Source organism: Rhincodon typus, chromosome 4 (assembly GCF_021869965.1).
Source record: "Rhincodon typus isolate 14 chromosome 4, sRhiTyp1.1, whole genome shotgun sequence".
In the NCBI taxonomy this organism is placed as follows: domain Eukaryota; kingdom Metazoa; phylum Chordata; class Chondrichthyes; order Orectolobiformes; family Rhincodontidae; genus Rhincodon; species Rhincodon typus.
The window spans coordinates 9,616,662-9,638,988 of record NC_063335.1 but is presented as its reverse complement, the minus strand read 5'-3'; the positions used below and the strand labels follow the sequence as shown (position 1 = coordinate 9,638,988).

The following is a 22,327-nucleotide window of genomic DNA, read 5'->3' as shown; positions in this document are numbered from 1 at the left end:
TCATCCCATCAAACCCATTCATAAATTTTATAATCCATGTTTCAGTATTCTCAATCTTCTCTATCCAAGTGTTTCAAATATTGCCTTGCAATTGTGTTTATTAACACTCATACCTCCCCAAGGTACATCCTCTAAGGATTTGGAAGCCTTTCCAAAATTGAGCACTGAAAACTCAACACAATAGTCAAACTGCATAGGACACAGTTGCCATTACCTCTGTTAGTTCTTGATATTGCTTCAGAAGTTCAAAATGCTATTTACTACCTTTTATGACTTTGTCAAACATTTCTGTTCTTTAGCTTGCACTCTTAAACAGTGTTCCCTTGCATGTTAATAGCCATTTTATTGTTGTCTCCAAATGCATAATCTCACATTTATACATATAAAAATGGCATCTACCACCTTTTGGCCCATTTCACTAATTCTGTCCACTCACTGGGAGATGATACAGTGAAGTTCAGTGTGACCCTCCTTCTACGTTCCTCTTTTCTAACATTGGCAAATGTGAAACACCAAGATATCTGGCTGAGACCTGTGACACGGTGGAAAAGCACGTGCAAGGACTTATCTCACGTACATTGTTCCCCAATGTTTTGTCTCAATGAGCTTTCACCATGGGGGAAGCAATAACCCTATCTGCTCCAGAGAAACGAGAGGTATAGGTAATTACAATTGATTAGGTTACATGCCCACGATGGTGCCATCAGAAACTCACTGTGCTACTTTAATGTGCCCCAGTGAACAGGTAGCAACATATGCCTGTCAAGGCCAATACACCACAGGACCAGGCTGCAAACTTATTCAGGGGTTTGCATAGAAAATGACAGTAAGGTTCTTATCAATCAAACTCAGTGCAGTGTTGCTCAGGACCAGGGGCTTGAAATGATGTGTTTAGCTTCTTTTTAAAAAATGCAGTAATCCTTCATCTTCCACAAGGAAATCTTGGATCATCACAGGGATCTCCATGATACAACATAGCAGCTGAATCCAGGTATTACCTGCTTTCTGCGCAACGTTTGAGTCAAACAAATGCTTACTGACATTCCATTCCGAAGAGGGAGGAATACAACCAGCAGCATTTAAATAAGATTAAAAGAGATTAGGTTAACTCAAGTTTTTCTTTTGCTGTCAGACCATCCGCCCCAAACCATTACCCCACCATCCTCCCATTCAAAATCATGCTCACAATGTTGAATTCTGACTAAAGGACAAACTAAATGATGTACACATTGAGCTGTTGGAAGCAACAACTGAATCACTTTCATTGATGTGAACAACAATCTTGGTTGCGTTCAAGTCTTAGACTTCTTCTAGAAGATATACAGATAAGGGATAAAACAAGAGACGTAATATACGAATGGAGTTTAATACCTTGACCACAATGATGGTAACTCATCCTGTAGGTCAGTATTTAGTTCCTCAAACACTTTCTGAGCTTTTTGAAACTCCTCTTCTGCCTAGAAGATATCAAAAATATCCGTCATTTATTTTAAACATGGTGTTACTTTCATTGCAAATATTACTGGATCAAGGAATCTAAAGACCTCACAAGCATTTTATTAATGCTAAGCAGATGACACTGAAAATCAAAAGAAGGTTTTGAAACAACTTACAACTTACGACAACTTATTTAAAACTCAGGGCAATTGTCCGCATCCTTATTTTGGTTTCTTTTCCAACACAGACTAGGCCTATAGTTCCAAGGGTTAAGATGGCTGTGGGATTAGTCTGTCACTATTTTGTTGCTCTTCAGTTTAACTTTCATTCAACGTTTATGGCATTGTTCTTTGTACAATTGAAGCTGGCTGTTAGTGGCAGCAGATTTATGTTGAAAAATTAACAGCTATGCAACCAGTTTCAGGCGTTTCATAATACTTCAGTCAAATCTCAAACCCATGTCCCAAATAATTATATTTTGGTCTGAAGTGGACATTTCTTATTGCCTACATTAAAATCTATTTGTCCCTTATTTTGGGAGCTGTACGATTTGCTGCTTCTCTCTTGCATAGATCTGGTGCAATACACATGCCAATCTTCAAACATTTCACTAGTTGATAGCTCAATGTCAAATATATCAAATTTCAATTTCGCATTTCAATGACAAGAGGAATGATATCAAAGCAGTAACTTAAATGCATTCTACTGACATACCTTGGTGAGCTTACTATCGTCCCTTCGCTTTGAATGTTGCAAAGATTCTAAGTGATGTCGTGCACAGTCATAGTCAACGAGCTTTCTGCTGCGTTTTGCAATTCGAGTCTGTTTGAGATGCAGAAAGAAGTGAGAAGAGAATTATCATCTTGATGCTATTTACAGAGGATATGCTCTTATGTTCTAACACCATGTATGTCTAAAAGAGTCGTTGAAAGCACTTTACCACCTATAACTGAATACCATTACAGGCAGGAAAGGAAAATGTACATTTCTGTGATCAAGAGACAGGCTTTCTCTTTTTGTCTCGTTGCTAGATGATTGAAAATCGACGGCTAGTTTTGACTAATCATATTCCTGAGGAAAGCCTCAACCACTGACAGCTCAGAACGAGAAAGAAAGATTTGCATTTTTACAGTGTCTTTCATGACCTCAGGATGGTCCAAAGTGCTTTTTAGCCAACAAAATATTTTTGAAGTCTAGTCACAGCTGCAATGTAGATGCTGTAGCGGCTAGTTTGTACACAGCAAAGTTTCACATGCAGCAGGCTGCATTTTGCTGGTAACGGTATAGTTCTGCTGCAGGGGCTGAAAGTGGAAGGTCACCCTGCTTTGCCTGACAGTGCGACTCAGGTAAGTATATTGCCCACAGCACTCGGTTAGGAAAGCAAGGCCTGGTTGCTGTGCAATGATGGACAAGAGGCCAACTCCAAAGATCTCCTGGCTCAACTGGAAGGAAGATTCAGCAGCCCCTTTGCTCATGATGAGCAGTACTGAAGGTGTAGCCTCAGGGAAAGAATTCCTGAATGGCATGACACCTTTGAAGAGCCTGGGGTCACTTAGGTCCTAGCAGTCAGTGGTGTGGGCATTATTGAGCAGTGATAGCCATGAGCATGACCATTGCTACCAGAGTCTCCACCCTTTGTGGGTGATTGAGTGCCCAGAAAGGATGGCCCCTGACTGGAACCCCATTGGAGGCTGCCAGTTTTCACCCAGGCATTTCCACATGCAGCAGCAATTGATCCTTAATGGTCACTGAAGATGCTCAACTGACCACCCAGTGGGCAGCCAAGCTGTTAACTTTTTAGCTGCTGGTAAAATGGCATTGCGGCAAGATAGCATCAAGGCTTCTCTCCTGCTACCACTACCGCCATTTTACCAGCCATCTTTCGTCCCCCCTTTCACCGAATAGTCCAGAAAATCCAGCACCACATTGTGATCATGATCAGATGATATGTTACTTAGTGCTGTTTTTTGAGAGATAAATACTGTTTGGAGCATGGGAAGAACCACCAGCTGATTTTACAGAGTGTCTTTAGCTGGAAACTGATAAAGCTCTGAACAACGTTGCTTTAAAACTAGGGAGAATTGCATTAGAAATCAAGAAAGGCTTTTTTCAACATTGGGAGCAACAAGCCACATTAGTATGTTATTTTACCACGTGCTGGATAGAAACTAGACTACAAGAATTCCTATCAGAACAGTCAAAGTGGATTCCTGACGATTCCAGCTTGCCATTTGCTCCTCTGGCCCTCGGACTTGGACACCACCACCCTCATCAACAGATACCTGTAGCCACTGCTATGCCAGCCTCTCCATATCATCATGGCATGTCTCCAATCCACTTACAGTACACCTTTGCAGTGTAATAAAAATAATAGCACGTTTCATTGCAATGCTGCTGCAAGGACGCCACCATTTCACTCATAGATTGAACCAGGTTGCATTCACTTTGCTCTTACTTGGGTGATCACAGAATCCCTGCCTTGTCTTGTCTTGCGTTTTTGTGTTTTGGTAGCCCTAGCACAGCTTAATGGTTTCCCTTGTTGCTTAGTATGGGCACAAACCCAGGCAGTTTGTCATGCTTGTCAGCTGTAATCAGTCAAGGGAGTGGGCATATTGCTGCATGGCACAGTGCTATGTCAATCTCATTCTTAATGCATATGCCAGCTGCCAGTACAGCAAATACACTGAATGCACTGCAACCAGATGGCCGTGTTGCAGAGCCGAAGGGGAGTAGTCAAGAAGGACTGCAGTCCATCAAGGGCAGCTTCGCTTACAGTCCAGGAGCTTGGGCATGGTCATGTTTGAGGTGGTGGCAATCCAGGGAATGGTCAATACTGGGCCTTTTTGGAATTTGTGTTGGGTGGTAGATGGGGCTGGGGGAGGGTAGCAAGGTAATCAGTGGCATTGAAAGGGTAGTATGGTGTACGCCGGAAATTTTAAGCAGCGGCCTGGTGATGCGGACTGAACAAAGATGTTGCAGGGTGAGAACATAATGTAAGCGGGAGGAGCCCATAGTGCTTGGGAACACATGGGATGCATTCGGAGTAGCGGTGATTGGCGGTGACTACCAGCATGCCTCAATGCGGGGGTTCTTAGTGTGCATGATGGCGGGCATTGTCAGACTGCAGTGACAGGGCTCAGAGGGTGAGAAAAACAACTGGAGTCTCAATGGACGATGCAGCACAGTTTGTTAATGAGTCTTTTAGCCAGCAAGTTAAAATCTGGACATGTAACCAGCTCACCAGGTTACCCACAGTCAAATGAGCAAGCTGGGCATGGGGTCGAGACAGGCAGATCTCTTTTGAAAAGAGAGTCTTTTTTCCTACAGCTTTGTTAACCTAGCAGTGTACCCCTCTTCAGTGTGACTCATCACCTTTACAGTTTTTGATCGGTAGAAAACTGATGACTCAATTCCCTATGCTACCCAAGAGGCTGACTCCATATTTTTGTCCATGGGTCTATACGAATATTTCTAAGAAGAAGCATTCTTATGGGGAGCAGCAAAATACCCTTCGTAATAGACACCATCAGGTACAATGGTCACCATACTTGGTCCAAAGTCGTGGATATGGTATGCATAAGGACCTTAACAGAAATATCTTGGTCAGTCAAATGGAAGTGATCATATCTTACCTATACATTTGAGACAATTCTGCAATAACCTTTTCTCATTGTGATTGTTCAGATCAAACCCAATGAGGAACACCATGGTCTACAGACTATGCAAGACCAAAATCAGAATCAAACTCAACTGTCCTCAAGCCAAATAACTACTGATTTTCCAAATCTAAAGAGAATGTATTTTCAAAGAATTGTGAAACATCTAAGCCATACGAACTTGTGAAGTTAGATACTTCATGGGAGATGGGGGTAATGGTAAATGTAACTTTATACATGAATATATAAGTGTTAACTATGGGAAAAATGCCTGGGGGAAGATGTTGTATGAGGTAATGGTTTTGAAAGGATTAATGGTGGAGACTGCATTAATCTCCACCCAATCTGAGGACGCTGTACAGTCTTGGATGGAGAAATCAGGCATTTGCCTGACATCCTGAAATTTGGGTTAGCTTCATGTTACCAGTTCAAATGCGCTATTTCCAAACAAATTTCTAGCCCATGGTGTTTGAGTAACCTGAATACTAAACTCAGAAATGGAACACAGTTTACTCCCAATCTATATTTTGTCACTGTCTATATGCAGTATTGCGTACACATGGTACTCAGCAAAACTATTTATATTTGATGTCAACACTTCAAGAACCTTGTTGACTTTGAGGAAAAGAAAGAATGTGATATCAGAAACAGAAACCATCCCCTAATGCAAGTATGCAATCAAATAAGCCAAAGTGGGAGCTTCCTGCGCTACATTTTGGAAAATCAGCTTATAGGAAGGATAAAGAAAATGTACAACATAGATTTATGATGAAAGGAGTTACACTTATGAGAGACTTGAGAAGGAAGACTCTTGTACATGGGAGTTGTGAAAATTAGCATGACCTTGAAGGTACGTTACGGTAAACAGGAACTTCCATGAGTCAGTGAGACTGTCATGAGAGGACACAAATTACACTGATGATGGTTAAAGCATGAGATTCAATCCATAATGTCTTTCAAAGAGAATTAGAAATACCTCTACACAGGCTTGATGAGTCAAATGTTCTTTATCTCTGCTACAATCAATGAACTATAGAGATTTACAGTACAGAAGGAGGTCATTTGAGTCATTGGTATGTAACTTTAACCCACCCCATCTGGCAACAGAGTGAGTTTAATTATAATGATCCCAGAAAACTATAGCTACTTTTAAAGTCAGTCCAATCTTACCTGGGTCCTTTACATTTTCTACTCAATTTGTTTTTCATTCAGTCATGGGATAAGGGCATCACTGGCCAGGCCAAGATTTATTGCCCATTCCCTAATTGCTCAGAGGGCAGTTAAGAGTCAACCACATTGCTGTGGGCCTGGAGTCCCATGTAGTTCAGACCAGGTAAGGATGGCAGCTTCCTTCCCTAAAGGTCATTAGTGTACTAGATGGGTTTTTCACAACAATCAACAATGGATTCATGGTTATCATTAGACTCTTAATTCTAGATTTTTATTGAATTTAAATTCCACCATCTAACCTAGTGAGATTCAAACCAAGAACATTACCTAGGATTAACAGTCCTGTGATAATACCACTAGGCCATCACTTCTCCCTGTTCATGAATGTTAAATTGTGTTCAAATAAACACTTTCTGGTACAGGTGAGACTTGAACCTAGATCTCCTTGCTCAGAGGGAGGGACACTACACAGTACTACAAGAGCCCTCTTGGCTGGATCCTTTTTAACAGGCATGAATTCAAATGCCTGATTCAGTCACCATTCTTGCAACTTTCATTTAATAAAGGTGAAGTTGTCATCGTTCTACTGGGCCATAGGGCTGCTCTCTCCTTAGAGAGAGGGGATTTCTGGTTGTTTAACCTGAGGGTTACCACATGCTCAGGTAACATCAGCTGGTGTAGGAATTGAATCCATGCTATCGGTGTTACTCTGCATTACAAACCAGCCATGCAGCAAACTGAGCTAACCGACCCTCTTTATCATTAGGACCCCAAAGACAGTTTAAGCAGAGGCTGAATCGGGCACTGACCAGTCACCTCACTCAGTCAAAAACGTGTTTATGTTTTCCTTATGGGAGGGCAGGAGCAGGATGTTTGTCTGCAGGGGCCCCACATGTCCGGGTTCTACAAAGAAATCTGGCCTTTGCTGTCATGGATTTCTCCTTGCATTTCACTCAAGCGTGCAAAAATCCAGCACTCTATGAATCCCAGTGGGTGCTAGCAGTAGGCCAGCTCCCTCTAGGCCCATTCTAGATGGGTAGCAGGTTGGAAGTTGCAGTGCTTACAGACTCATAGAGATGTACAACACAAAAACAGACCCTTCAGTCCAACTCATCCCTGCCGACCAGATATCCCAAATTAATCTAGTCCCATTTACCAGCATTTGGCCCATATCCCTCTGAACTGTTCATTTACGCATCCAGGTGCCTCAAGGCAACAGCTTTCATTAGGAATGAGCAAAATTGCTGGTCTAGCCAATGATACCCACATCCAATGAAAGAACACATTTTTGAAAAAGGTACAGGAGTTAAAAAATTCCAAACAATATCAGGGGGATGATTTGGTCATCTTGCTCTATCCTTGTTCGATTCTGGTCCCAGTTAAAATCTTCTTTATTATTTATGTCAGGCCTCTTTGTTGCAGCGTTCCAAATTCAATCCCATTCCACACTCTTCTGCGCTATAGTGGGGCAAATTCTCACATTCACCACCCAGGGAATGATACTCTGGCAGGAATCACAACACACTTTGTATGACTTGCCTGACTTACATTCTCTGGCATTCAAAGGCCTGCAACGTTGGAGACGGGAATGCATCAACTAAACAAGATTGTCATTAGACCTGAAAGGCTCCAGCAGTTCTCATGAGGTCAACAGGCAGCAGGAGAGACAGCACTGGGTGCGCCGGTACAGCAGCAATGTCAGGCACAATATGGAGACCTGGTTCATACAGAAGCCCAAGAGCATATAGTTATAGCCTTCACATGGCAGCCCAGAGCTGATCTGAATGGCTGAAACAACAGGACAACAAAGTCTTTTTCCTGCATTTATCATGTAGAATACATTGTTAAAATCCAGAATTAAGAGTCTAATGATGACCATGCTGTACCTTGCCAATTGTCAGAAAAACTCATTTGCTTCACTCATGTCGTTCAGGGAAGGAAATTGCCATCCTTACCTAGTCTGGCCTCCATTTAACTCCAGGCCCAGAGCAATGTGGTTAACTCTTAACTGCCCTCTAGGCAATTAGGGATGGGCAATAAATGCTGCCTGGCCAGCGTTGCCTTCATCCAGTGAATGAATTGAAATAAAACAAAAACACCGAAGGAGACAACAAGGTGCAGAGCTGGATGAACACAGCAGGCCAAGCAGCATCATAGGAGCAGGAAGGGTCATCAGATGAAGGGTCTAGGCCTGAAACGTCAGCCTTCCTTCTCCTCTGATGCTGCTTGGCCTGCTGTGTTCATCCAGCTCTGCACCTTGTTGTCTCGGATTCTCCAGCATCTGCCGTTTCTACTATGTCTGTCAAAAACACTGAAGGAACAGTTTAACTGTAACACTTAGCCAATAGTTCACAAAATGAGATTCAGTTGCCAAAATGAATGGATTTTTAACCCTGACAGAAGAATTCATCAATCCTACATGTGAAGCAAGAGCTGACTGCCTGACTGAATATTGAAAGCCAGGCCAAGTTTGAACCATGCGGATAAGCTGTTCATCTGTTTCTGGCCTGAGGGAATCTGGTATATGGATAAATAACCTCGGGCATCAGTGGCCTGGATTTCTTTTTTGGAACCCTGAGCAGCACTCCTCCTTCATGGGAATGTAATTTCGATTTACTCATGAATTAATCTAGCAGGATCTTCAAAACCAAAACTGTAGTGATTTTAACAAAGTCATCAGTGGACCTCATGGAATATGAGTTCTCTGATTGGGGCTGTTAATCCGGTCCAATCAGGGAGCCCTGGCTGACAGATAAGAACAGGAGTGACATCATGTTCACTGTAAGAGCTGGAGCAGTGTTGAGCACTGCACATGCATAAGGGTGACTTGGTGACGGGATACCGGCCTCTGTGGAGTTATTTCAAAAGCCAGCAGAGTTAACATGGGGAATTGGGAGGGAAGGGAATGTTGGCCTATTTTAACAGCTCTGTTCCCACTGAAAGATAAAATCGCCCATAATTTCTTTGTGAATGAGGTTGTGAAACAAGACAGAACGAAATTTGCAGGAAACAAACACACATCATACAAATGAAATGTGTACTGTCTACGTACTATAATTAGGCATTGTTAAATGTATTGAAATTGATGCTGTCTACAATTGTTCTGCTGCAGAATTTGACAAATGTGGAGGTGCATGGAAAAATTAGTCACGCCCTCCCCACCATATATTCACAGCAATCAAAGCTCTGTACTGAAGATGAAACCTTGCCCCCAAACATTAATTAGGCATCTACATTGTAACACAGAAATACACTTGCATGTACATCAGTGGGGATCACTTTGGAAAATACCAGATTGGTCACTTTAATTCCTGTTAACTTCTTGAAAATCAGGACAGATTGATATTGCGCAGTTACAATTGCACCATTGGTATTGAGCTTGATTTACAATGTAATCTGTAGCCAAAACCAACCTCAGTATCAATGATCATTGTTAATTGATTATTTCACAATCATGTGTTACCTTTATATCAGGAAACTGGCCGAGGTATGTGTCCAGTGTTAACAAGGCTTGATCCACCAGTTTTTGGTGAAAGTCTGCCCACAGCAAATCACAACTCTGAGGAGTAAGGAAAGGATCATTTCAGAGGAAGTCATAACAGTAGCTCTGTAATAGTTCATCAGTATCTGATTACAAACAACTTACATCAAAAAACCTGGAATATTCAGAGAGAAATGGTCAATTTAATATTGGGGGATTCCCCAAAAAGCACAAACAGATGGTGGTACATGAATAATAAACAGTGATTGAATGTTATGACCCGATACATATCCACACAGCAAGCTTCCAGGTAAACACAGGTACCCACTTGAGTGTGATTATCTTCAAGTCAAAATTAGTCGCTTGCAGATATATGTGGAATATAACTGGGAGTTAGCAATGCCAGACAGGAGGAGGAGTGGCAATGTCAAACCTTTGAGTACCTTTAAACAGGCCATTCTCCAAACAATGAAGGAAGAGAACTTGGAAGAATGGAATGGTAAAATCAGAGTCTTTTGCCAATGTCCTTGGATACCTATCACTTACTCATTCTGACCTATCTGTGACTTCAATCCTCTATCAACATTGTTGATGCCTAACTGCCCTTTGGGATGGCCAAGCAAGCCATTCATTAACCTGCTTCCAGGAAGAAACCCTTCCCAAGCACTAAGAAGTGACCAATATTTGCCTATCTTGACAGGCAATACCACATTGTGACAATGAATCTTTTAGAACTCAGAGTGAATGTTTTACATTTCTCTGACACTTTATGTTCACATACAGTCACAGGGCTGACATTTCTGTGCTCGCTAAAGTCATGGACAGAAGTTGGTGGGGAGCTTGAAATACTTGCAACAGGTGCATGTCAATTTCAAGTCACTGATCCTAGTGCGAGCAATTATAACCAGGGCAAGAAAAAAGAAATTCAGCTGTGCTCCCAACTGACTACACTTAGATGAGTTACAATGCTCATTTTTAACATGTCAGAGGCTGAAGTCTCAATTTTTAACAAACCAGTAAGCTTTGAAATTGACCTGCTGAACATAGATGGGAAAAGGAGCCAGGAGCCAGTTAGAGTAAATCCAAAGCATCACATTAGAGCATTAAGAAGGTGAATGAGGCAAAGGGTAACTGGACACTATGCAAGGGAGTGCACTTTGTTACTGTACATGTGGCAGGGAGAGTGTGAACTTAATGCTTCGGCTTGAAATAAGGTCAACAACTCTTGGTATTGCAGGGTCAAAAGAGCAAGGGCAAGGCTGCTTTGAAAATTAGACAGCCCCTGGCCAGAATATAGAGCACAGCTGGCAATAGGTACAGTATTGTAAGATTTTAGGCCTCATTTGTGATGAAGTGCAGAACTTGGAGTGCAGGTTCATACTTCTTTGAAAGTAGAGCTGCAGGTAGACAAGATAGTGAAGAAGGCGTTTGGTACACTTGCCTTTATTGGTCAATGCATTGCATTTCAGAGTTAGGTGGTCATGTTGCAGGTATACAGGACATTGGTTAGGCTACTTTTGGATACTGCATTCAATTCTGGTCTTCCAACTATAGGAAAGGTGTGAAACTTGAAAGGGTTCAGAAAAGATTTAAGAGCATGTTGCCAGTGTTGGAGAGTTTGAGTTACAGGGAGAAACTGAAGCATCAGAGACTGAGGGGTGATCTTATAGAGGTTTATAAAATCATGAGGGGCACGGATAGGGTGAACAGCCAAGGTCTTTTTCCCAGGGTAGGCGAGTGCAAAACTAGAGGGCATAGGTTTAAGGTGAGAGGGGAAAGATTTAAAAGGGACCTAAGGGGCACCTTTTCACACCAAGGGTGGTGCATGTGTAGAATGAGCTGCCAGAGGAAGTGGAGGAGGCTGGTACAATTACAATATTTAAAAGGCATCTGATGGCTATATGAATAGGAAGCGTTTAGAGGGATATGGGCCAAATACCGGCAAATGGGACTAGATTAATTTAGGATATCTGGCTATTATGGTCAAGTTGAGCCGAAGTGTCTGTTTCCTTGCTGTACAGCGCTATAACTCTATGACCTATGCAGTAAAGTCAAGACATGATCAGCAGGACAGGAGAGGAGTGCAAAGAGGGGTACGGAGGCAATGGAAGCCAAGCCTTCAATACTGTTAAAGTTGGCACAATTGGAGATAAGTAAAGATCTAGTACAGCAGGAGACTGGGAACCTCCAAGCAGATGGTCACAGCCATTTATGTCCTCAGCACCAAAGACTTTGCAGGTCAAAGCACCATTTGCTATGCCCTGGCAGTAGACTCCAAAGTCTCAGTAGCTTTTAAATTCTTGCTTCTGACTCCTTCCAAGGTTCAACTTGTGAAACTTATTGGCTTCTCAAAACCAGCAGCAGAGCACTGCATCTTGCTAGTTCCTGGTGCCTCCTCTGAAAGAGCATGACAACACATTAAATTAACCTTCAAAGGGATATACATGTGCGCAATATCACTGACTTTTTTACTCCCTATATCGGAATGCCCACAAGAACTAATTTGAATCTGAGCAAATTACACAAATCTTTCACATAATCTGTTGCATAAGGGTGAGTCTACTTCAGGGCAATATAAAAGATTAGCCACAAACTACAAGGCAAGAATTGTCACCTGATTTCTGAAAAGTTATCCATTCTATACCAAATAGGCCAATTGCAACAGAATTCTGCTTTTTCAAAAAATGACTGGATATAAATGTCTAACGAGTCAAAGGCCTACATCTTGAAGTGAATCCAATAATTTGCAAGGAAAAAAAATTAAAAGTAGCAATCTCTTTAATAATATAAAATACTTGCATTCCATAGCACCTTCACAGGTGTCATAATTGTCATAAGTGCAGGACTAAATGTCATAATAAGGCCAGGTGTGTCAACCATTCTGCGTCATTAATATCCCACACAATGAGATGACACGAATTGACGTTTGGGTATTTGTTAGAATATAACAAGTCATCAGTCTTCTATTAAAAGGTACCTGATCCCGTCGACTTTTGGATCTTACCTGTCCTACAGCTTTAATGTCATCCCTGCCATACCAGTCAGGCTCATAGACCTCATGTAGTGACTCTGTTAGCTTCGTGGAGGCTTCCTGCATCCCTGAAGAAGATAAAGAGATCAGATTGTCAGCTCCTCTAAAGACAGAATGGTTACAAAGGCATTTGGCATGTTTGCCTTCATTGCTCAGTCCTTTGAGTAGAGGAGTTGGGAAGTCATGTTGATGTTGTACGGGACATTGGTGAGGCCTCTTCTGGAGTACTGTGTCCAGTTCTGGTCGCTCTGTTATAGGAAGGATATTATCAAGCTGCAGAGGGTTCAGAAGAGATTTGCCAGGATGTTGCCAGGTATGGAAGGTTTGAGTTTTGAAGGAAAGCTGGATAAGCTGGGACTTTTCTCATTGGAGCATAGCAGGTGGAGAGGTGACCTGATAGAAGTTTATAAAATAATGAGAGGTATAGATAGAGTTAATGGTAGATGTCTTTTCTTTAGGATGGAGTTTGAACACTAGGGTCACATTTTTAAGGTGAGAGAGGAGAGATTTAAAGAAGACATAAGAGGCAAATTTTTAAACAGAGGGTGATTCAGTTGTGAAATGAACTTCCTGAAGAAGTGGTGGCTGCAGGTACAATTACAACGTTTAAAAGACATTTGGATAGAAACATGAATAGGAAAGGTTTAGAGGCATATGGGCCAGGAGCAGGCAAGTGGGACAAGTTTAGTTTGAGATTATGTTCGGCATGGACTGTTTGGATTGAACAGTCTGTTTCTGTGCTGCATGAGTCTGTGACTTTATGACTATGTGCACTTACACATTGATTTTGGATAATAATAGATGCGTCTCTGTTGAATATTCTTCTTTCAACATAAATGAATATTCCACTTTCAAGTAATAGAACATAGTGATAATTAGCTGAAGGGGACATCATAGAAAGATGTCTATAGAATCCCTACAGTATGGAAGCAGCCCATTCAGCCCATCAAGTCCACACTGACCCTCTGAAGAGCATCCCACCCTGACTCACCCCTTACTCTATCCCAGCAACCCTACATTTCCCATGACTAATCCACCTAGCCGACACACCCCTGGACACTATGGGCAATTTAGATATGAGAACTCCTACAGTGTGGAAACAGGCCCTTTGGCCCAACAAGTCCACACTGAACCCCAGAGCATCCCACCCAGACCCCGTCCCCCTACAACCCACCTAATCTACAAATCCCTGAAGACTACAGGCAATTTAGCATGGCCAATCCACCTAGCCTGCACATCTTTGTGACTGTGGGAGGAAACCGGAGCACCCGGAGGAAACCCATGCAGACATGGGGAGAATGTGCAAACTCCACACAGACAGTCGTCGTAGGGTGGAATCGAACCCAGATCCCTGGCACTGTGAGGCAGCAGTGCTAACCACTGAGCCACCATGCCGCCCTAAATTTAGCATGGCCAATCCACCTAATCTGGCAGTTGCATTGCATCGTAAGGTGTTGGTGAGCTCCAAAGTACAGCATTAAAGTGGTGAACCATTATTAGTGGGTTAGATATATGACATGATGATGTGATGATACTGGTGCTTAGCCAATGCAAATCTTTGAGGTGTTGTGAAATGCTGGTCAAGTTTTCTGGTAAGAGGGAGAATTGGGAAAGTTCTAAAAATCAACAAAAGATAATGCAAAAAGTAAACTTTGAGATTAAGCTAGCATGTAAATAAAAATGGATGGTAAAAGTTTCTTTGAACATAGAAAAGGAAGAGGGAGGCCAAAATGAACATAGGCTCCTTAGAGAACGAGGTTGGGGAAATAACAAAAGTGAACCAGGCAATGGCAGAGGATTGAATAAATACTGTGTCAGTCTTCATGGTAGAAGACACAAATTGTATTCCAAAAACAGTAAATAATCAAGGGGCAAAAGGGAAGGGAGGGAAACACAATAACTATCACTGGAGAAGAAGTACTAGGGAAATTAATAGGAATAAAGGACAATAGTTCCCTGGATCTGATGGGTTGTATCCTAAGATATTAAAGGAAGTAGCTACAGTTATTCATACAATTATTCATATTATATATTGACTTGGATGAGAAAAGTGCACATGTTATTGCTCAGTTTGCGGATGACCCAAAAATAAGTGGGAAGGCAAGTTCTGAGGTTGACCTAAAGAGTCTGTAGAGGGAGATAGACAGGTTAAGGAAACAAGGAAGTAATTTAGCAGATGGAATGTAATGTAGACAATATGAGGTTATGCACTTTGGCGGGAAGAACAGAGGAGCTGAATATGATTTAAGTGTAGAAAGACTGCAGAAAGTCACAGCACAGAAGGATTTGGCAGTTCTTGTGCATAAATCCCAACACGCAAGAATCCAAGTTTAGCAGGTACTAGGGCATGAAACATAAAAATAGGGAAGTCTCATTAAAACTATACAAGGCATTAGTTAGGCCACATCTAGAATACTGTGAACAGTCTCAATCCCCTTGTCTAAGGAGAGATATATTCGTATTGGAGGCAATCCAGAAAAGGTTCACTAGGCTGATCCCAGGCATTGAAGGATTTTCTTATGAGGAGAGGTTGGGTAGATAGGGCCTGAATTCATTGGAGTTTAGAAGAATGAGAGGAGACCTTATTCACACATACATGATTCTTAACGAGCTTGTTTCCCTTGGTAGGAGACTCTAGGACAAAACGATATAATTCCTGAGTAAGGGGTCAGCCATTTAAGACAGAGAAGAGGAGGAATTTCTTCTCTCAGAAAGTCAGAGGTCAGATGACACCAGGTTAGAGTCCAACAGGTTTATTTAAAATCACAAGCTTTCAGAGCGCTGTCCCTTCATCTAGTGAAGTGAAAGAGAAGCACACAGGCACAGAATTTATATGTGGAATTCTTTACCACAGAGGACTGTCAAGGCTGGATTATTTGAAAGATTGCACAGAAGGAAAAAGACCCCTGCACCTCTACTTGTATATTAATATCAGGTCTGGTTATCTATACCATTCACCCTCCCTACAATGCTTCAAATTGATAAAAACACATTCAACATATGTCTTCTCAACATTAGTATGCAGTTAACAAGACTTTCCAAGACATTTTATCTTTTTCATTTCATCCTCTACACATGAAATGGGCATAATTATCTTAAGCTATTAATAATCTACCTTTAGAGAAATTAATTAAAATAAGCTGTTTACAATCTGCACCTTTTTACATAACGGTTTTCAACACGAGGCAATGATTTGATTTGACAACATATGGGATTTGATTATCTGGCAACAGCAACTTGAGCTCTTCCAAAATATTAAACAAATTCATTTTTTTCCCCAAACCCTGGAAACCAAAAGATAACTTTAACAAGTTTTGACACCCTACTGTAGCATCCATTCTGTTTGAATACATTAAGGTGTGCTATTATTTGCACTTAATATGAAGAATAGACAGAGAAGCCTGCAGGATTTATAAGCAATCATACAGGGAGCCAAATAAGGTGGGATTGTGTGAAGTTATACTCTGATGTTATTGATTCTCACCATTCAGCCAGTCAAATTTCCTACTGAAGTTGCAAGAGCCTGATAATATTGTAAAATCTATATACAAAAGTGGTGGATTCGATAGAACTGTGAAGATTTTAGCAGCTTAGAAATGTTAGGATTGGCTGAATAATTATGCATGTCCAGCACACAAATCTTAAAACAGATTTTCAAAATTGTGTTACAACCTTTCACTGCAGTGAGATAGCCTCGTAGCTCCCTTTGTAATCGACTGCCTTCTGCCTGAAAAAGAAGAATGAAAATATCTCCAGCCATTGAATAATACATAGAAAGCATAGCAATTTAATATGATAAGGTACACAGTTCATTATTGAAGCAAGAAGTGACTGAATAATTATTCAAATAAATTGCCTCACATCTTCCAGCCTTGAAAAGTTATCAACCACTGATCTTTTGCACAACGAACACTGAAATAACTTACCTCTTGAGAAATTAATTAAAATTACAATTCCAGAAATTTGTTTCAGACATAATCGCATACAAAATATTGGAATTTCTAAACTGAAATTAAAATGCAAAGAAGTTTCAGGCAAACACTGCAGCCCAAAACAGTTCATGCTATTCAACACAATTTGTAATTAGTCACTCAAAATTAATACATTTCTGAGCCAGTCTTACAAATCCAGCTGTCCCAGTGAGGTTCAGCTATTGTCCATGTTGTTGAAGTGAACAGTCTTTACACCCTTTTCTTCCTCACTTCATCCCTATTCCTCAACTTCTGCTCCAGCCTGGTCAAACATCAAGACTAGGATTTTCTCGAAGTTGTGAAGACTCCACAGACCTTCCAGAATGGAACCATTTTTAGAAGTTCCACCCCATTTTCACTGGAAGGGAAAAGGGAGCACGATGAGTTTCGCATTTGAGGAAACCTGAAGTCAGCAGGGCTATTTCAACTCAGTGCTGAGTTAAAACAGATCCCATTTTCACTGTAGCTAGGGTTATAACTCATATTGTGGGAGTTACAAGCTTTTAGATTAGAAGTAAATGCTCTTGAAGGGCAGGGACGGTTTGCAAAACTGTTAAATTGTGAAGTTATTTAAATACCCAACCCAGGTACAGATGAACAAGGGTGGGAGGAGGAATCAAGTGGATGACATCACAGGATGAAGGGAAGTGTTGGAAGAGGGTGGGCAACAAATGCAAGGATGTGGATCTCATTGTGCTTCCCACTTCCTGATTCTGGGTCTTATTGGCATTGAACGAGGGTTCCCCTGACACGAGCTTACAATGAAGCAGGCCAGAGTTTCCTTGTTGCTCGCTCTACTTTGTGAGCCCTCCACCTCCTAGTGTCTTAATACTGTCAAAGTGAGGTCCTTAAGTGGGCATTAATTGTGCACTTGGGGCAGGAAGGCCACCTGTGGACTTTCCTGCTACAGCCTTAATTGGTCTGGCTGTGGGATGGTGACCACTTTACTCGAATAAATGCCAAGGACCTACCAAACACAGCACTGAAGAGGGCATGAATCTCCACCCTGGGAGAACAAGAAGCGATCATGGTGGATGGAAAAGTAGCGAGCTTTCCAATTCCTCACTCTCTTATATTTTGGGTTCAACTGGACATCATACCACTTTCTATGCGACATTTTATGCTAATATTTGCAAAAATCACATGCTGCGTGTGTTCAATCTTCCAACATACACTCTCAGCATGCAAGGTTTTTTGAAGGATGATGTAATCAGAAAAACATTTCTTTGGGTCTATTGCCATCAGATGCTTGATGTTATTTTTGGCATCACATCCTGGCTGGTTATTTATGGAACAGAGGCATTTTTATTGTGTTAAACATCCTCACTGAAAGAGGATTTGAGGATGTGCTGTCAGTCATTCCCAAGAGCCCTATCAAACTGATCCAATGTCAAAGAGTTTTCACAGAATTTGTTTACTCTGCTTTTAGTCTAAAAAGAGAAGCAGATGATTGATCAATGAGCACATGACCAGTCAAGATACCATCAGATAAACAAATGTTATCTCAAATAAATTACCATACTTAGAGAACACCAGTTATATTGAAGGGCAAATCTCTGGTCACCTCATTGCTGCAGGCAATTCAGGAAGAATAAACCTCTCTCTACATGATGAGCAGATGGCTGTAATGATCTACCTGTCGAGTCTGAAACTCATGGTACACTATTGTTATGAAGGGCCATCTAGTTACTGTGGGGCTATTAAGCTATATTGGAGCAGGCACTGATTTGCTTTCATTCTGAGTCCAAACTTTCATGTCTTTCTGAGCTGACCAACATTTTCTAAGCCATTTCTGACGTCTATGGTATAAATGAGCATGCCCTTATTGTTGTCCTTTTCATTAAAAAAAGGATTAACCAGCTTCCATTAATATTGCAGACAGTTCCCTTTGTTAATATTGAAGATTTCCTACAGTGTGTCATTAAGAGAGAAATTCTCAGTGCTTAGGACCAGCAGTTGGTTCAGGACTATCTGTGATTATGGGCCAGATTGATAGAAGTGTCACCTTACCTGTCCCCTTAGCCTTGATTGCTATCATTTGATATTGATGATGACCCCAAGCCCACATAACAAGGAGACAGTAGAAGCTAGGTTACTGTCCTTGCCTGGTGTTAATGAAACATTTACAAGTATCTCAGCCAAACAATCCCGGAGACAAAGAAGCTAATCTTATTCGGGCAAGAATAGCCTTTTCTGTCGTTATCCTTTCATGTGTCACTGGGAAACCTGGTATTTGTTGTTTATCCTTGCCTTTGAACAGAGCGGCTTGCTGTGGGTCTGGAGTTACTAGCCACACAAAGCCAGTAAATCAGTGCTGAAATCAGAAACTGTGTGTTAAGAAAGCAATGTCAAGTATAAAGACAAAATAATGAACTGTGGATGCAGGAGATCTAACATAAAAACAGAAAGAGCTGTCGAAATCCAACAGGTCTGATAAAGGGTTACTGGACTTGAAATATTAAGTTTGTTTTTCTCTCCACAGATGTTGCCAGACCTGCTGAGTTTCTCCAAACTTCCTGTTTAAAGTATTACGAGTCTGGCAGCCTCCAAATAAGCACTAAAGGAACGTGCACTTTGTAAGCAAGTTAAGATCCATAAGATCCATGTGTCTGTATAAGGAGAAAACACCCCTGTGTAGATGCATGCCTGTCTCTGTACACAAAGCAACCTGGTCTAACATGCAAGTCATGGGTGTCCCTGAGCTCCAAAGGAAATTGTTGAAGCACTGAAGTGGTGTGTGAGATGGTCCAAGAGTAGACAGGATGATGTGATGAGACTGGTGGTTTGCTGATGCTACATGAATGAAGGGTTGAGAAGGAGAGCGACCTTGGAGCATTCAGAGACACTGTTCTGAACAGACTTTTGCATCAAGCTTGGAACAAGAGCTCGGTGAGCTGCAGCTGCTCTGTATTCCATGTCGGGAATTTGTGCTGTGTAGTTTCCCAGTAGAGGAGAGGGGAATTAGAAGTGGCCTCTAAATGAGGTGGATTGGGATTTTAATGAGTTGCAAATGCTTGGAAATAAGGTAATTACCATTCAGTGGTGAGATCCTGAAGTCTTCATTTACACTTTGAGGGGACAATTCGGAAAATCTCTCTCGATGTGGAGAATCTGATTTTTTTCACTCTCATTGTATTTTCCCACCTTTTGTGACATTACTCATACCAGACCAGAAAGGGGAAAATTCTGCCCTGAGTGTCCAAGTGTCTGTTTGACCAGCCTGATTAAAATCTATTTACATGCAACAGAAGTATTCTACATTCCCAATATATTCTGAACTTTAAACTTTTTTTTGTTGATTCAATGCTTTAGCGTGAAACTAATTCAAAAAGTAATAGCAATTGAGTGGGTCTTCTAAATGTAAAGACACTAACAGTCTCAAACTTTCAAAGTGTGAAATCTACAATACTGGACATGTAACCAACCCAAACAACTTTGAAATTGTAACAAGCTGTAAGTATCTAAAGGTAATAAACAACCAGACCTTGAATCTTTCCAACCAGTTCTGATTCTGATTTTGCCTGAGAAAAAAAAACTTCTGGATGACAAGAAACCTTGCAGCTTAATAAGAATCTGCAGCTTTACAAGAGCTTCACTTCAATTAAAGCATCATGGAGTCAGCAAGGTTTACAGCATGGAAACAGGCCCTTCGGTTCAACTTGTCCATGCCATCCAGTTTTCACAATTAATCTAGTCCCATTTAGAACATAGAACATAGAACAGTACAGCACAGTACAGGCCCTTCGGCACAAGATGTTGTGCCAAACTTTTACCCTAAACCTAAGGTCTATCTAACCTCCATCCCTACCTTATACAATTATCCATATGCCTATCTAATAGCCGTTTAAATGCCCCTAATGAGGCCGACTCCACTACCCTCTCCGGCAATGCATTCTACGCCCCGAGTAAAGAACCTACCTCTGACATCTCCCTTATATCTACCTCCACTCACTTTAAAACTATGCCCCCTCATAATAGCTACCTCCGCCCTAGGAAAAAGTCTCTGGCTGTCCACTTGATTTATACCTCTGATCATTTTGTACACCTCTATCAAATCACCTCTCATCCTTCGTCATTCTAAAGAGAAAAGCCCTAGCTCTCTCAACCTTTCCTCATAAGACCTTCCTTCCATTCCAGGCAACATCCTGGTAAATCTCCTCTGCACCTTTTCCAATGCTTCCACATCTTTCCTGTAATGAGGTGACCAGAACTGGACACAATACTCCAGATGTGGCCGAACCAGACTTTTGGAGAGCTAGAGCATAACTTCACGGCTCTTGAACTCAATCCCTCTATTAATGAAAGCTGAAACACCATACGCCTTCTTAACAACTCTATCCACCTGGGTGGCAGCTTTCAGGGAACTGTGGACATGAACCCCAAGATCCCTCTGCTCCTCCACACTGCCAAGAATCTTTCCGTTAACCCTGTATTCTGCTTTCAAGTTTGTCCTTCCAAAATGAATCACCTCACACTTTTCAGGGTTAAACTCCATCTGCCACTTCTCAGCCCAGCTCTGCATCCTATCAATGTCCCTTTGCAACCTAGAACAGCCTATCCACAACCCGACCCACCTTCGTATCGTCCGCAAACCTACTAATCCACCCTTCCACTCCTTCATCCAAATCATTTACAAAAATTACAAATAGAAGAGGACCCAGAACAGATCCTTGTGGTACACCACTCGTAACTCGTAATTTGCTTGTGTTTAGTCCATATCCCCTATTACCTATTCAATCCATGTACGTGTCCAAATGTTTCTTAAATGACAAAATTGTACACCCCTCCACCATTACCTCTGGCAGCGATTACAGACATTCATCACCCTCTGTGTGAAAATATTGCCCCTAGTCCCTTGTGTATCTCTCCCCTCTCACCTTAAATCAATGCCTTCTAGTTTTAGACTTCCCTGCCATGGGGAAATGCAGTTGGCTATCTACCTTATCTATGCCGCTCATAATTTTATATGATGTGGAGGTGCTGGTTTGGAATGGGGGTGCACAAAGTCAGAAGTCACATGACACCAGGTTATAGTCCAAAAGGTTTATTAAAAATCACAAGCTTTCAGAGCACTGCTCCTTTGTCAGGTCTGACATGATTTTACAGACCTCTATAAGGTCACCCTACAGTCTCCGACATTCAGGGAAAAAAGCCCCAGCCTATCCAGCCTCTCCTCAGAGATAGCAAGAACTGCAGATGCTGGACTCAGAGACAACGCTGTTGAAGGATCATGACCCAAAACGTCAATTTTCCTGCTTCACTGATGCTGCCTGGCCTGCTGTGTTCCTCCAGCTCCACACTGTGTTGTCTCCAGCTTCTCCTTATGTCTTAAACCTTCCAGTCCAGGTAGCATCCTAGTAAATCTTTTCTGCACTCTTTCTAATTTATTATCTCATCAAAGGAACTGTAGGCCTGCCATGAAAGAGAATGTATAAAATGACAGGTTATGATTGTGAGAGATAGTAGGAACTGCTGATGTTAGAGAATCTGAGATAACAAAGTGTAGAGCTAGATGAACACAGCAGGCCAAGCAGCATCAGAGGAGCAGGAAAGCTGATGTTTTGGATCTGGACCCTTCTTC

At 41.6% G+C, this 22,327-nt stretch overlaps 1 protein-coding gene across 1 annotated transcript in view; it reads right to left on the bottom strand.

Annotated features, from left to right (window-relative positions):
- amph (amphiphysin) overlaps positions 1 to 22,327 on the bottom strand; it is a 199,362-nt gene that overhangs the window by 90,701 nt on the left and 86,334 nt on the right. Inside the window, exons 2-6 of the mRNA XM_048595638.1 lie at positions 16,448 to 16,502; positions 12,749 to 12,843; positions 9,727 to 9,822; positions 2,152 to 2,259; positions 1,372 to 1,457 (exon numbers count right to left, since the gene is read on the bottom strand). Coding sequence (XP_048451595.1) covers positions 1,372 to 1,457; positions 2,152 to 2,259; positions 9,727 to 9,822; positions 12,749 to 12,843; positions 16,448 to 16,502 — 440 coding nt within the window. The remainder of the gene's footprint in view (positions 1 to 1,371; positions 1,458 to 2,151; positions 2,260 to 9,726; positions 9,823 to 12,748; positions 12,844 to 16,447; positions 16,503 to 22,327) is intronic.